This window comes from Aedes aegypti, chromosome 2, assembly GCF_002204515.2.
Source record: "Aedes aegypti strain LVP_AGWG chromosome 2, AaegL5.0 Primary Assembly, whole genome shotgun sequence".
NCBI lineage: Eukaryota > Metazoa > Arthropoda > Insecta > Diptera > Culicidae > Aedes > Aedes aegypti.
This window is the reverse complement of record NC_035108.1, coordinates 360,132,773-360,145,858: the sequence shown is the minus strand read 5'-3', so window position 1 is coordinate 360,145,858 and position 13,086 is coordinate 360,132,773. Positions and strand designations below refer to the sequence as shown.

Sequence of the window (13,086 nt, the reverse complement as noted above, 5' to 3'; positions counted from 1 at the left end):
CAAACCCTCAAGCTAAACAGTTTTGTATATTTTTTTTTCTGAATCGAGAATAGCAAGACTTGCTGAATGGCTCTCAGATTTGCTGGAACGTCTAATGTGCATGTCGAGATCCGAATTTGTTGAAAACAAACCTCAATAGATTTCTATGATAGTTGGAGTGAAATGCCCTTACTTGAATAGCGTTCGAGCCACCAGCTTTTTTGAACTGATCAGAATTCTTGAAAAGAAACTTTTGCCCCACTTTACTCTATTAGAATTTGCATATAAGTTTGAAGTTTTGTCCCAAAGTGGGGCAAAACTTCGATTCAGCGGGGCAAATGTTCGAGCCATATATTATCTCGCAGAAAAATTTGCAAATTGTCTTTCCACCTTTTTTTTGTATTTGTTAATTTGAATGATTGTGCGAAAAAAAAATCACCAAAATTTTACGTTTTTGTTTAGCCTTGCAAAAAATTGTTATATTGTATTTGGATATAGTACAATTAACCCTGTTTTGGGCATTTTTTTTAATAAAAAATAAATGTGCATTTTTCTGAAAACATAAATTTATGGCTAGTATAAAGTATGTCTGTCATAAAAGTATCGGACAGCGATATTTTGCCCCAAACTAGATTCGAACTCTTGCCCTCGACACTGAAGAAGTATGTAAGTCACAGACGAAATAGGCCTATTGCAAAAAATGTTGTACGTAATTCGTTGCAGAACTCGATTTTTACAGCACTCGTCGTAATTTTTCAAAACTACTATTTTGCCATTTCTGATCGTAATAGGCTGTTTTTCATCACGCCAATCTATCATGAAACGGTTTACTTTCCTGCCCTGAAGTATGCAGTGCGGCAATAGTCATTACGCAACTGAAACCAGTGCTGTAATGATTCATTACACAACGTTTTCTCATTACATAATTGTTTTGAGTTGCGTAATGAATCATTATACAACAATATTTCGTAAATTGTAAAATAGTGGTGAATCCATTCCGATATAATTTCTGATATCCTCAAGTGGTCTTGTACGAAATTGCAAAAAATGTTGTACGTAACTCGTTGCAGAACTCGATTTTTACAGCACTCGTCGTAATTATCCTACTCGGCAAGCCTCGGAGGATAAATTTACAACTCGTGCTGTAAAAATCATCATTCTGCAACTTGTTCCGTAAACTACTATTACTGTATTCTATTCTCCAACCGACAAACAGTGAACACATATTCATCGAGTAATTTCTGGTTTTGGACAGAAAAAACTGCTTTTAAAATGTCGATGATGATGATAATTATGATCAGGCATTGAAGATGCGAGCGATCACTGTGAGTGCGATCCTGCAATGATCATAGTACCCACCCTCTGTGAGCGAGCTATGCTGCTCGCTCAGACTTTAATGAATGATCAAGAAAGTTCGTTGCCATGATAAACAATGAGCTGGAGTTTTCGCATAACTTAATCGAAGTATGCTTTTCAAATTACAAACAGTTGACCTGACATCAGATGCATAAAAAAGAGCGAACGTTCAAAATGTCACGTAAATCCACGCGTTGCTCAAGGGAAGCTCTGAAAGCTGCCACTGCAGGTATTCTAAAAACTGGTTTCAATCCTACTGTCTAGACTGACAAATTTATGAATTTGTATGCCAATTCTAGGTTCTTCATCCGTAGTTTATAATATCATGAAGCGATGTTGCAGGGGAACAACCACCAAAAAAAACCGAAGCGTTTCAATAGTACCAGCGAAGCGCCATTGTTTGTCTACATTATCGTTTGATTGGTTTAATAAAAATCAACTTAACTTTTATTTTCTGTTTTATTTAATCTGATCAATTTGTAATATTTATCTTTATATAATCTTTTCACGAACAACATATTGGTACATTGTCTGCGGTACAAAAGTAATTGTGAGTAGTAGAAGCATTAACCTAAGAATGCTAATGTCGCTGCTGTTCGTGTTACCAACATCTAGTTTGCCACGCTCTGACAGCTTGAGTACCGGTCCTCAAAGTGTCAAACAAATTTTAAAATCATCCACTACAACACAGCATCGCACAAACAATGAAAAGATACAGTTAAAGGTGATAATAAACTAATTCAGTTTTGTGATAACATCGCCATTAGCGTTCTACTACTAATATTTCTATTTTGTGAGTGTTCACAATGCTATCTTCGAACTTTCTGCAAGATACTGTTTTCTACTAATTGAACATTTACACAGTTTAGATTTTGTGATATTATTTTCTTAGCATTATAGTGGTCTCATCCCATGGACATCAAGGAGAAGGATAATTTATATAAAAGGGAATATACGAAGGCTTACTTTACCATAGAATTTTGGAATCGATCCGCTCCTTGTTCTGCTCACGTAGTAAATTGACATATCAGTATTAACTCTTCAGCCGTAGGCACAGTCTAGATCGGAAACCTTTTCGATTTAGGATCAGTCAGGGAAATGAATCGTTGCTCCGTTTTAGGGGGATTCCATATTACCAAATTATTTCCAATTAAAAGGAAGTAATATCGGGAAGATAAACAATAAGTTGAAGGGACGGGCTGCATTATTTTATTCCAAAATATAATTACCATTTGATGCTTTCAAATTAGCCAAAAAGTAGCTGTGCTCTTGAAGATTTGAGAGTTTGCTTCGATGCATCTTTACCTTAATCATTCCTTCCCATTCCTAAGCATTCGTAAGGACGTGACCAGGACAGTTTTCAACTGTTGGAGGACGCGTAAATCTTGTCAAGAGTCAAGGCGACAACCCTCATACAATGGTCTAGTACCATCTACGATTTTGTGCGAATTGCTTAATGCTAATTCGCGTTTTTAGCGAAATATTTTTAAGATTGAAGAAAATGCGGGACATTCCGCGGGACAAATGATCAAAATGGGAGACTGTCCCGCGAAAAGCGGGAAGTCTGATCGTTTTATCATGGAAGACTTTTGAAATTTTTGGACTCAAAATTGGCACAACGCAAAATAATCTACATTTTAATTCACATAAAAGATATCCCTTTATTAAAGTACCTCAATCACACTCAGGACACACAACATTCACCCAGAAACCAGATCTGATTTTCTTCTAGCAGTTCACTCAATGTTCACTAGGACAAACTGAAAGAGTTCCCATCCGAGTGGTCGAGCAGTTCGTCCGGCGGTTCTTCCTTAATCTCCGGCATCGTATGGTACGCCGAAATCGTTATGTGCCGCTGCAGGGCCTCGTAGTTCAGCGTCGGATCGTTTGCCTTGTCCATGTTAGCAAAGTTCTCCTTCTTGATGCCCTTGTAATTGAGACAACGTTTTGAACTAGGGAAACTCTGCAACAGACTGCAAATGGTCGGGTGGGACAGTCCAAAGAACCAATCGCCGGAGGGTCTCCCGTCGATGTTGCGGCAATCGAGGGAGGCATTTATACACTGAAGAAGGGTGGCGTGGCACGCATCGGTCGAATTCCCCGTAATGGTCAGTTCCGTGTCGTTTTCCGGGATGATTTCAAAACGCGGAGAATCGCCGTTATCCAGAACCCGGCATGTGTAAATGCATTTTTTTAGGGGGTCTTTTAGATGACCGTACGGTCGGGTTACTGTGTATCCAACCGGGTAAATAGTGTACTCGGTATTGTAGCCGGACCGGTCGGGCACAATTTCCCCCAGATTATAGATTGTGAAACCGGCCACCGTCATCGGATAGGTGGGATGGCCCGATTGATTGAACGGAACGTTGTTTTTCTTGGTGGCGGCATTCTTATCCGTATTAGTTGAACTGGCGTTGGACCGACCCTTCTTTGATTGGCCCTTGGTTTTCGGCGTTGAATCCGCTGCATTACCATCTGGCACTGCTCGCTTTTTGTACTGTCGTTTTGGAGGTAAGCTATTGGCTATCAATTCGTTAAGTTTGCTACATGGCCTTCCCATCTGAGTTTCCATATCATTCTCGTGCTCCAGCAGCTTCTTCAGAAGATACCGTCGCTCCTCCTTGACCAGCAGGATGTTTTCCTGGATCTGAGCAACGTGATCACAAAGGGCAGCGTTTTCCTAGAAAATAAAACGACCAGGCTCAATTATAATCCCCAGCCCAATTCCACGCTACTTACAAAGACTAGATTTTTCATAACTCGCTTGAGCCGGCGGTACTTCCGACGGTATTTCTCGTTAACCGCCGGATTTGGGACCGCGGGAAACGGAAATGTTGGGTTCTGCATCGCGCCTCCCGCCAACAGAAGTTGAAGAAACTCGTTTCGTTCCAGCCGTCGTCGCGATCGATGGACTTTTTTCCGCACTTGCAGCAAGCCAACAGCATATACGTAATCGCGTCGATTTGCTGCTGCCACCAGCGTGAAGTTTTTCATTCAATAAGAAAAAATATGCGATAAATAGGCCCCTCAAAAGCGAACGCCGAGTAGGTATAAGTAGTTTGTATGGAAACGCTCACCACTGTTGTCTTTTTTTTGCTTGGTTTGCTCGTACAAACGAAGAGAACACACGCACACCAGCGAAGCGCGGAGCGTTTTTGATGGGCAAGCGGGATAGTCACGGCACGGTGCGGGGGTGTTTGTTATGACTTTTCTCGTTGTCAAACTGACACGACTTCGCGCGACACGGTCGCTGTCAAGGGTTCGGTTCGAAGGATCTACCGAACATTAGTGCGAATGTCATGCAATTGCGCTACTATGTATTTTTTGCTCCTTTGCAAAATATATGGGGACAACAAATTAAATTCGCATATCACACTAGCCTTAATTTGAAGATTTTTCTGTCGAGTTGCGGTAAAACTTAGACTTCGCTGTGTAAATCAAATGGAGAGTGACTTCCCTCGAGTCGAGAATTGTCATCTCGCTATACGACACTGACAATTCTCACCTCACGCCACTCGTAGAATAGACCCGAATACTTCTTCATAGTTGCTCTGCAAGCAACATAACCACAATCTCAAATGTTTGGGTCCGTCAATTAGGCTCGCGTTTGACAAGCATATTGAGTCTGTCCGCAGTACCCAGATAGTGACGACTTTTTTCGGTAGAGAAGTAAAGCCGTTGGTCCCGAGATGAACTAGGCAAGGGCTAAAAATCTTTTTAATAAAAATAATAAATAAGGGCGTAAGTAACATGATCTATTTCTCTTCATCGATCCTCTCTTTAGTGAATAAAAGTGACAAGATGCAAGTTCAGTAGGAATTTGTCACCTCAGGATGCTTGGCAGCGAAGCATTCTTGCGTCCTGAGATGAAAAAATGCTAACAAACTTTCATCTTGTCACCTTTATTCAGTACAGAGCGAATCGATGAAGAGAAATCGATCATGTTACTCACGCCCTTATTCTAGTACACGCTTAATTTAATAAAAAAGGATCGAATTCTAATTTGACGTGTAAACAGTGCCAAATTCACTCGTTTCTATTGCCACATAAATAGCACGACACCGGTCTCACGTCAAATAATGAACTCGTGCATTGGTCTATTGACTGTCAAAATCTCGCATAACTAATGATCTCACCCTAAAAGCCATTGGTAACCGAGTGTGTAGCTCGTTGTTTTTAAGCAAATGAACGAACCAAGATAAAAACTATCACCATTGAGAAATAGAATAGGATCTTCTCTTAATCGTCCCGATCAACCAGTCAGTGGTTGTTGATAGCGATCGAGATATCGATTCATTTTAAATAGTTGGCGATCGCCATCGCGGGACAAAGTACTATAAAGAATTTCACACTGGTTGAAACAAGTAAAAACAAGCTACACACTTGGCTACCAATGGTTTTCTGAGCGAGATCATAAATTAAGCGAGAGATCTTCTCTTCATCGTAGCATCGTTAAATATTCGTTGGCTCAATAAAAAACAACAACAAGCTACACGGATTTGACGAAAAATTGAGTTCTTTCATCCTAAGCATAGGAAAAGTTACATTTACTCAAATTTGGCTTACATATGGGCCAAAGTATCCCCATTGGGTAGATGCAGCTCTCTTGTCAAAAATAGCAAAAATCGTGAGGAAGAAAGAGAATGTCGAGAGATTCTGGGTAGAAAGTATAATCGACAAGCTTAATGTTGAGTAAAGCCAACTCGAAATAAACAGGGTTGGTCAGTTGGCTACCGCTTCTTCTTCATGAGCAGAAGGTCATGGGTTCAATCCTAGGTCCGTCCCTCAAAACTCTCAAAACTATTCGATACGTAGGCAGTCTGCTAACCAAACAGCAAACGTGTCTGTCATACCTTTCCCCCAACCCATACATTCCCGCATGAACTGGCGTAGATGCAGTCGGACTGGACTCCACGGTCTACAGTGGGCCAGTAAAAGTGCAACATCAATTTCTGCCCCTTCCCCACATTGGTCTGTATTCTGACGTGGCAGGCTCCATTGTTGCCTGAGAGACGGACCTGGTGTAGTGGTTAGAACACACGCTTCTCACGCCGAGGACCTGGGATCGAATCCCATCCCCGAGATAGTCACTTAAAAAAATTTCAGTGACAACTTCCTTCGGAAGGGAAGTGAAGCCGTTGGTCCCGAGATGAACTAGTCCAGGGCTAAAAATCTAGTTGATAAAGATAGAAAAAAAAAAACCATTGTTGCCTAAAAATAGAAGATCACCAGCACTTATACATTGAGGGTGTCTGTTAATCCCAAGCAGTTGGTTCCTTGTAAGTGCAGCTGATCTGGCGATGTAGCATTCACAGGCGGCCAATCAAACTCAAGCTCAAGCAAGCTCAAGGTACACGCAGCGAACTGGACTATCGAAATTCATACATTTTGCCTTATAAAAGGTGGAATGATTATTGCAATGCGAACGCTTTATGTATCGTTCTAGCATCACTCCATTTGAAGGCGTCGATAGGAGCGTAGCTGAGACGAGACTCGCGGAGACGGTCTTCTTTTTCTGCGACTGCTGAGTTTTTTTTTCTTTTTCCACTCCGTGTTTTCATCAATCATACGCATGTCGTTCAAACTCTCACATGAACATCTCAGCAAAAAAAATATTGCGTTTGCATCACACCGAAGCATAAACGGCATTTTAAGTGAAATTCCATACCAGTAAACGTAGCAGACCTTAGAAATAATAAGTCTTGTGTTTAGATTTAGCAGTATCTTTGGAAAAAAAACTGCTCCGCTGACTTAGGTTTTTAATAACAGTTTATTTTGAATACAATACTTTTCACTGGCCTGGCCACTGGCTGAAAGTCTCCTTAATAAAGATAAAATAAAATAAAATAATAAATACTTTTCACTTTTTTACCCATAAAAACGACGGGCTGCATTTGACGTTTCGTGACAGCGGAATCTGGACTGCATATGACGTTGAGATTTTTCCTCTTCGTGAGTCTCTCTCAGCAGCGTAGTATACGCACGGTCCTATCGATCGCAAGGTTCTCGGTTCGATTCCAGGTTGCCGCGTAAACATGTTTTGTTTTCAAATTTAGTTTTCATATGGCAAATTTATGAATTTCAACCCGATTCCTTGTGGCAAATTTTCATAAGGGTTTCCTATGTATTTTGATAGTCCATTTGCCTGAGTGTAGGTAAAAAATGATCTCCTTGCTCACTTGGTTACCAATCGCTTTAAGGCCAAGATCATAAATTAACACTTCAGTCGTCGCGCTGTTGTATTTTGTACACCACTGTTTCAAAAACCTCGCTTTTTGTTCACAACAACAGCGTGGTTGTTCTGGCGGTGGTGAACCGTGCGACGACTGGAAGGTTAAGCAAGAATGTTCCAACAACGATTCGATCTAATCCTTTTTCGACCTAATAACATAACACCAAAAAGGGGCAAAACGGGCAAGTGACTTTATTTACAAACAAAACGTTTTTTTATTCTGACCGCCTGAGCGCTGGAATTACAATTTGCATCAGTTTTGCTGTAAATTGAAAGTAAAGTGGTATAATATCAACAAAATTTACTGGATATTCATAAAATATATTCATTTTAGAGTTGAGTGACACATTAACATGCAGGAGGAATGCCGAATCACCCCAGATGTATCACCTTCACCACCAACCACCCAACCGGACTCGGAACCGATGGTCTTGGAATCCGATTTAATTGACCACATTTGTCGCGACCAGAAGGTCTTCTACAAAAGTCAGCAAATCAACGATCCCGAACTGACGGACGACGAAAAGTTGCAAATCCTCAGACAGGTTCTCGATAAAAGTCACACTACGTTCCTTGCCCGGTTCGGCGCATTCATCAGGGAAGATCATTTACGGTATTTCGAGCAGGAACCACAAACCAGTTGCTACAGCCCGGATGAGCGATATGAGGTGGACTACTATTTGGACAGGATTCGAAAATCTCACCACGGCGGAAGAGAGCAAGAAGTACGCAACAGGCGATACGCAGCATTGAAGCAACTGGTCCAGGAGGGGAACTATTTTAGTGAAACGGAGATGATGCAACGGGAACCGCTTTTGTACGATCAACTGGTGGGACAGTATTTGACGGAGCAGGAGAAAAAGGTGCGGGACGCTACGGGGGCCAAAAATGATAGTCTTGTGGCGATACTGTTCAGTGGAATCGATAAGGAAAACGCTGAATCTCTGAAGAAGGAACAGGAAAGTGAGGAACGGCAGCAGGATTTGGCGGATGACGATGAGGACAGCTATAAGGAGAAGCCACCGGATTCGCCTGGGTTCTCGAGAGCTCAGTGGGGAAACTTTGATCTGGAGGAAGAAGAGCGGCAGCAGAATATCCAACGAGAACTGGAAGCAAAGAGGCGGAATAAAAGGTTCTCTGTCCCGGTGAACATGCTGACTGCAGGCGAAAGGGATTTGCTGAGAGATGAGTTCTTGGGGACGATGTATTCCAAATTTATATCTGGGGAGGATGGTGATTTTGATTATTCCAAAATCGACGAAAGTGTCGAGTACGATAATCTGGACATTTTGGAACAGGACGAACAGGAGCGGTATTTCGACACGGAAGACGGGATGGATGAGTTGGAGAGCGGACTGATAGAAGAGCAGAATGGTGACATGCAACAAGACGAAGATAGTGAAGAGGACGATCTGGATGTCTACATGAGGCATTTGAATCAACATTTGGAAAACCAGAAGAATGTGCAGCAAATAAGCAGTCAAATGGGAGACATAAGCTGTGAATATGAAAGTGAAGAAGACGAGTAAAAGTATCCTTCATCAGAGAAAAACGTGGTGTTGAATTTTTATATCAGTCTCACTCAATCTCTCTCTTTTTCGTAAAGAAATAGTCGGTCAAAATCGTTGGAAAGAAAGGGTTGAAAATAGGAACTGGAGACCTAATTCCTTGAATTAGAGAATAAACTGGAACCATGAATCGAAATGAACTTTGGTCGCAAAATGCTTCCAGTGCCTCTCTATTCGATTTCATTACGATTTCTTCCAAAGCTTTCGTTTAGCACATCTTCAAGAATTCAATCAGTGATTTCTCCAGAGATGCTTCCAGCTATTTTATAGGATTTGCTCTAAAATTGTTGTTCAGGATTTTTCTTAAATTTCAACCAGGTATTCATCTAGAAATTCTGTAGACAATTCCACGAAATTGCCAAGGGAATTTATTATGAAAATTTTTGAAAAATCTTGACAGTTCCGGGATTTTAAAGAAATTTATAAGTTATTAAAAGCTTCTGTAGACATTTCTGATGAACTCCTGAATTAAATTCTGGACTCTTAAGGAAGTCTTGGAAGATTTTAGCATAACATGGACTGACTGTAAGAATTGCACTTCGATCCAAATTGCCTTTCCGCTTATTCTCGAGGTGCACATTTTAGCAGATCTCATGTTATTGATCAATAACGGCGCCGGCCAGGTCCTTACACTCAGTTGAGATGGGGCAGGAATGTTAGTGTGTAACGATTGCTGTTTCTTGAGAATGTCTATGCATCTCCAAAATCACCGTGGGATGGGTATTGATTAGTGAGGGAGGAAAAAGATCTGGGAGCATTAGCTTAGCTAGGGGGTGTGATCCGCACCGGGCCCGAGTTTGTACGGGCCTGAAATCATGCAGAATATTTCTCATAGCAGTAGAAGTTCAGATTTTAACACAGTAAAATGTATATAGGAAGGATAAATCAGGTTTGGAGGAAAACTGAATTGGTAATGCGCTGAAGGAGCCAGCATCCAGATAAATTAATGGATTTAGAGTTCATTTAAACCTTATGGAATAGTAATTTTTAACAGAGCATCGTGTCTTCATATATCCTGGAGCCCTGACTTGAGCCTGAGGAAGCCAAGAACTGCTCTGGAAATATTTCTATTATGAGCCATATATGTACTAAACCAAGCCGGCACCCAACCCTTTATAAAAACGAATGTTTGTGCTCCAAAGACTATTACACGACTATTCCATAGGTTTACTGATTTATTAAGACTCGTCCAGAGATCCCTCCAGAAATTATTATAACGATTACAAGCTATGCCAAACGAATTCACCCAGAAATTCTTACAGCATTTCACAGAAAGCTTCTTTCAGGTTTACCGATTTTTTTTTCAATAATTACCATCTCAGAGTAATAACTAGAGAAATCTTTCTACGGTAATACTTCCGAGAAATTATAAATAGGTTATTCTAGGTTTGAAAAAAAAAACGTGTAAAAATTTTTCGAGAAAAAAAAAACAAGAATTTCTTTGAAAGCGCTGTTATTTTGATCAGTTTTTTTTATTGACGTGAACTTTAACACATTTGGCTCGTTTAAGAGGGCCATAAAGTGTGTTTAAAAGCTAAGCCAGGAGGGCCTGCCTTCGAGCCCAACCGAGGGATCTCGCCAATTGTTTGATTCTTCGAAAGCCATTTACAAATTTTAGGGAAAAAAAAAACAAGTAAAGAACAAAAAAGAAAAACTATTTAAAATCATCACAATTATACAGTTTTCGAATCAAAACTGTTTTTACCTGTGATGATTTTCAAATAATTGGTTTCTCCTTATCTCCTTATCCTTATTAGATATATTTTTATCAGTATTACTTTGTGTCATTTTTGTACCACTCTTCCAGGAATTAACACATAGTTTATCACGGGAATTGTACCACAAATTCTACCAAAGATTTTCCAACAAAATCTATTAGAAATTCTTCCAGAAATTTTACTATAAATACAAACGGGGATTACTCATACATCTCTCCAAAAGTATTCAATTTAATAGTTCATTTAGGGTTTCACACCTCAAAATGCTACAGAAATGCTTCCTATAATTCCTTCAAGAGTTCCACTCGAGATTTTCCAGGGATTTTCTCTAGAAAATCCTGCTGGAAATTATGCGTTTAGTTGGGTAAATTTTACAATAATTATTTTATCAGTGATTCGGGATACTTATACAAAGTCTAGAAGCAATCCGGAGATCCTTAAAAGACTTCTTTCTTGTGGGAATTTATCATCTATTTTAACAGAATCAGTCATATTTTTAGGATATAGTTTAGACGTACCCACCTTTTTTCAGGGAAGGCTAGATGAGTGCCGAGGAAGATCACTTCCTAGATAAACGACTCTTTGAAGAAATTTTCAGAGTAAAATCTGGGAGGAATTCTTTGTAAAATTTGTGAAGGAATCGCTCAATGCACTACTGAAAAAACATCTTTGAATTATTAACTGAGCAAACATCTGAATTTCACTCCCATGGAATCTTCAAATACATATGGTGATATTTGGCGTAACGTCATGAGAAATCCTCACAGAATTTTGAAGAAAGGCCCTCTAAGAGATGACTGATTGGATTCTCTGAGGAATCTTTGTTAAAGAGTGATTCCTGATCAGTCTCTTTTTGATCACGTTTTCAGGCATGAGGTCTCTAAGTTCATACTTTAAGATACACAGCCGCTACCAGCTCTGTTGAATAAACACATGTCAATTGTATGTTAGCAAAGCGTCCCTTTTTTAAGCGTCCACATTTGACCCTGCACCGGGCCCCGAAAGCCCTAGCTGCGCCACTGTTTGGGAGTCACCTTTAGTCGGTTTATGGAGGAAAAATACGAGGCTTACTTAAAACTAGTTTTGAATTTTTGTCTCGCGGTGAGAAGATATTGGTAAAACATTAAAAAATAAGTCGACAATCATAATATCGAACTGTTCAAAGGCTATTTCACAGTAGTGAAGAAAAAAAAAAAGGTATGTGTACACCCAAATTATTTGAAGCATTTATAAGGGTTTATGTCGCTAGTTTGGCCATAGTTTGTTCGAAAGTTTCATACACATGTACGTCGGATACCACACATTACCTGCTTAATGAAGTATTGTTGGATTTTGCAAGGATCTTTTTGAAAAACTAATCAAATCCCCGGAAAACATCCTGCAAGATTTTTTGAAATAATTCTTAGAAGTAGCCACTCGTGACCTTACTTTTTACCTGTTCTACGAACATAAAAATGGCTAGTTCGAGCAAATTTGGATTATGAAGCAAACAGTAAATGGTTATAGTCGTACTTTCTTGCAATTCTATATTTATTAGACAATAATTTGTGACTCATATTGCAGAATTAGTATTCGTAGAACAGATAGACTTGAGATTATGAGAAAAAAAAAAAAAATTTTTTTTTTGAATAAACTTTTGGGGATTTTCTGTAGGATTCTTGGGAAGATATGCTACAGTAACAATTGGAAAAATCGCTGGAGGAAACTCTGGTCGAATTACTGTGCAAATTCGTGAAGGAAACTTTAGACAAATTTCTGGAGTGAACTCTGGAGGATATTATTATTATAATTATTCATCATCATTAGAGCGAATTTCAGCTCGAGGCTGATTCGTCTCTTTCCTGGAGGAGTCAAAAACAGTCCAGAAGAAATCTCCTTAAGTTTTTCCTCAAATTGTCTGAGAGATCCCGAAAAACTTATGGAATAGTCGCTCAAGAGACTCCAAAGCCTCTTGAATTTGGTACTGCGAGCAGAAAACGGAAAACAGTGGCGTTGAAAATAATTTTGGTTAAAAAATGCTCTATCCATTGAAAATGGCGGCTGTTTAGTACTTGCAGATACCACTACCAGCTCTGTAGTATGAATCAAATGGGCCCATATTACAGTATCAGAATATTACAACAGCCACACATATACATATCTGCGTGGTTAACCACAGGTGAATAATTTTGGCTGTTCTATTCCAATCGCCTTATCCTTACTTCATCACCTGTGGTTTGAACAACGCAAAAAT

At 39.8% G+C, this 13,086-nt stretch overlaps 2 protein-coding genes and 1 long non-coding RNA gene across 3 annotated transcripts; 2 read left to right on the top strand and 1 right to left on the bottom strand.

Annotated features, from left to right (window-relative positions):
- Positions 1–1,283: 1,283 nt before the first annotated feature.
- On the top strand, positions 1,284–1,782 carry LOC110675899. The gene is made up of 2 exons (XR_002499897.1): positions 1,284–1,564; positions 1,635–1,782. It is a non-coding gene; the product is annotated as an uncharacterized LOC110675899 (long non-coding RNA).
- A 1,184-nt stretch (positions 1,783–2,966) lies between these two features.
- On the bottom strand, positions 2,967–4,446 carry LOC5567716 (transforming growth factor beta regulator 1). The gene is made up of 2 exons (XM_001657587.2): positions 4,075–4,446; positions 2,967–4,015 (listed from the first exon to the last, which is right to left on the bottom strand). Exons 1-2 carry the CDS (start codon positions 4,327–4,329, stop codon positions 3,086–3,088), a joined length of 1,185 nt encoding a protein of 394 aa, XP_001657637.2. The 5' UTR covers positions 4,330–4,446; the 3' UTR covers positions 2,967–3,085.
- A 3,283-nt stretch (positions 4,447–7,729) lies between these two features.
- On the top strand, positions 7,730–9,137 carry LOC5567717 (coiled-coil domain-containing protein 97). Its single transcript, XM_001657586.2, has 2 exons — positions 7,730–7,842; positions 7,902–9,137. The coding sequence occupies exon 2, from the start codon at positions 7,921–7,923 to the stop codon at positions 9,094–9,096; it is 1,176 nt and encodes a 391-aa protein (XP_001657636.1). The 5' UTR covers positions 7,730–7,842; positions 7,902–7,920; the 3' UTR covers positions 9,097–9,137.
- Positions 9,138–13,086: the final 3,949 nt, after the last annotated feature.

What these genes read in the sequence shown, in the direction of transcription:
- LOC5567716 (XM_001657587.2), bottom strand. Translation starts at nt 4,329, where the DNA reads ATGAAAAACTTCACGCTGGTGGCAGCAGCAAATCGACGCGATTACGTA. An exon ending in TTATGAAAAATCTAGTCTTT is followed by an intron (nt 4,016 to 4,074) that starts GTAAGTAGCGTG and finishes TTTATTTTCTAG; the next exon opens with GAAAACGCTGCCCTTTGTGA.
- LOC5567717 (XM_001657586.2), top strand. Translation starts at nt 7,921, where the DNA reads ATGCAGGAGGAATGCCGAATCACCCCAGATGTATCACCTTCACCACCA.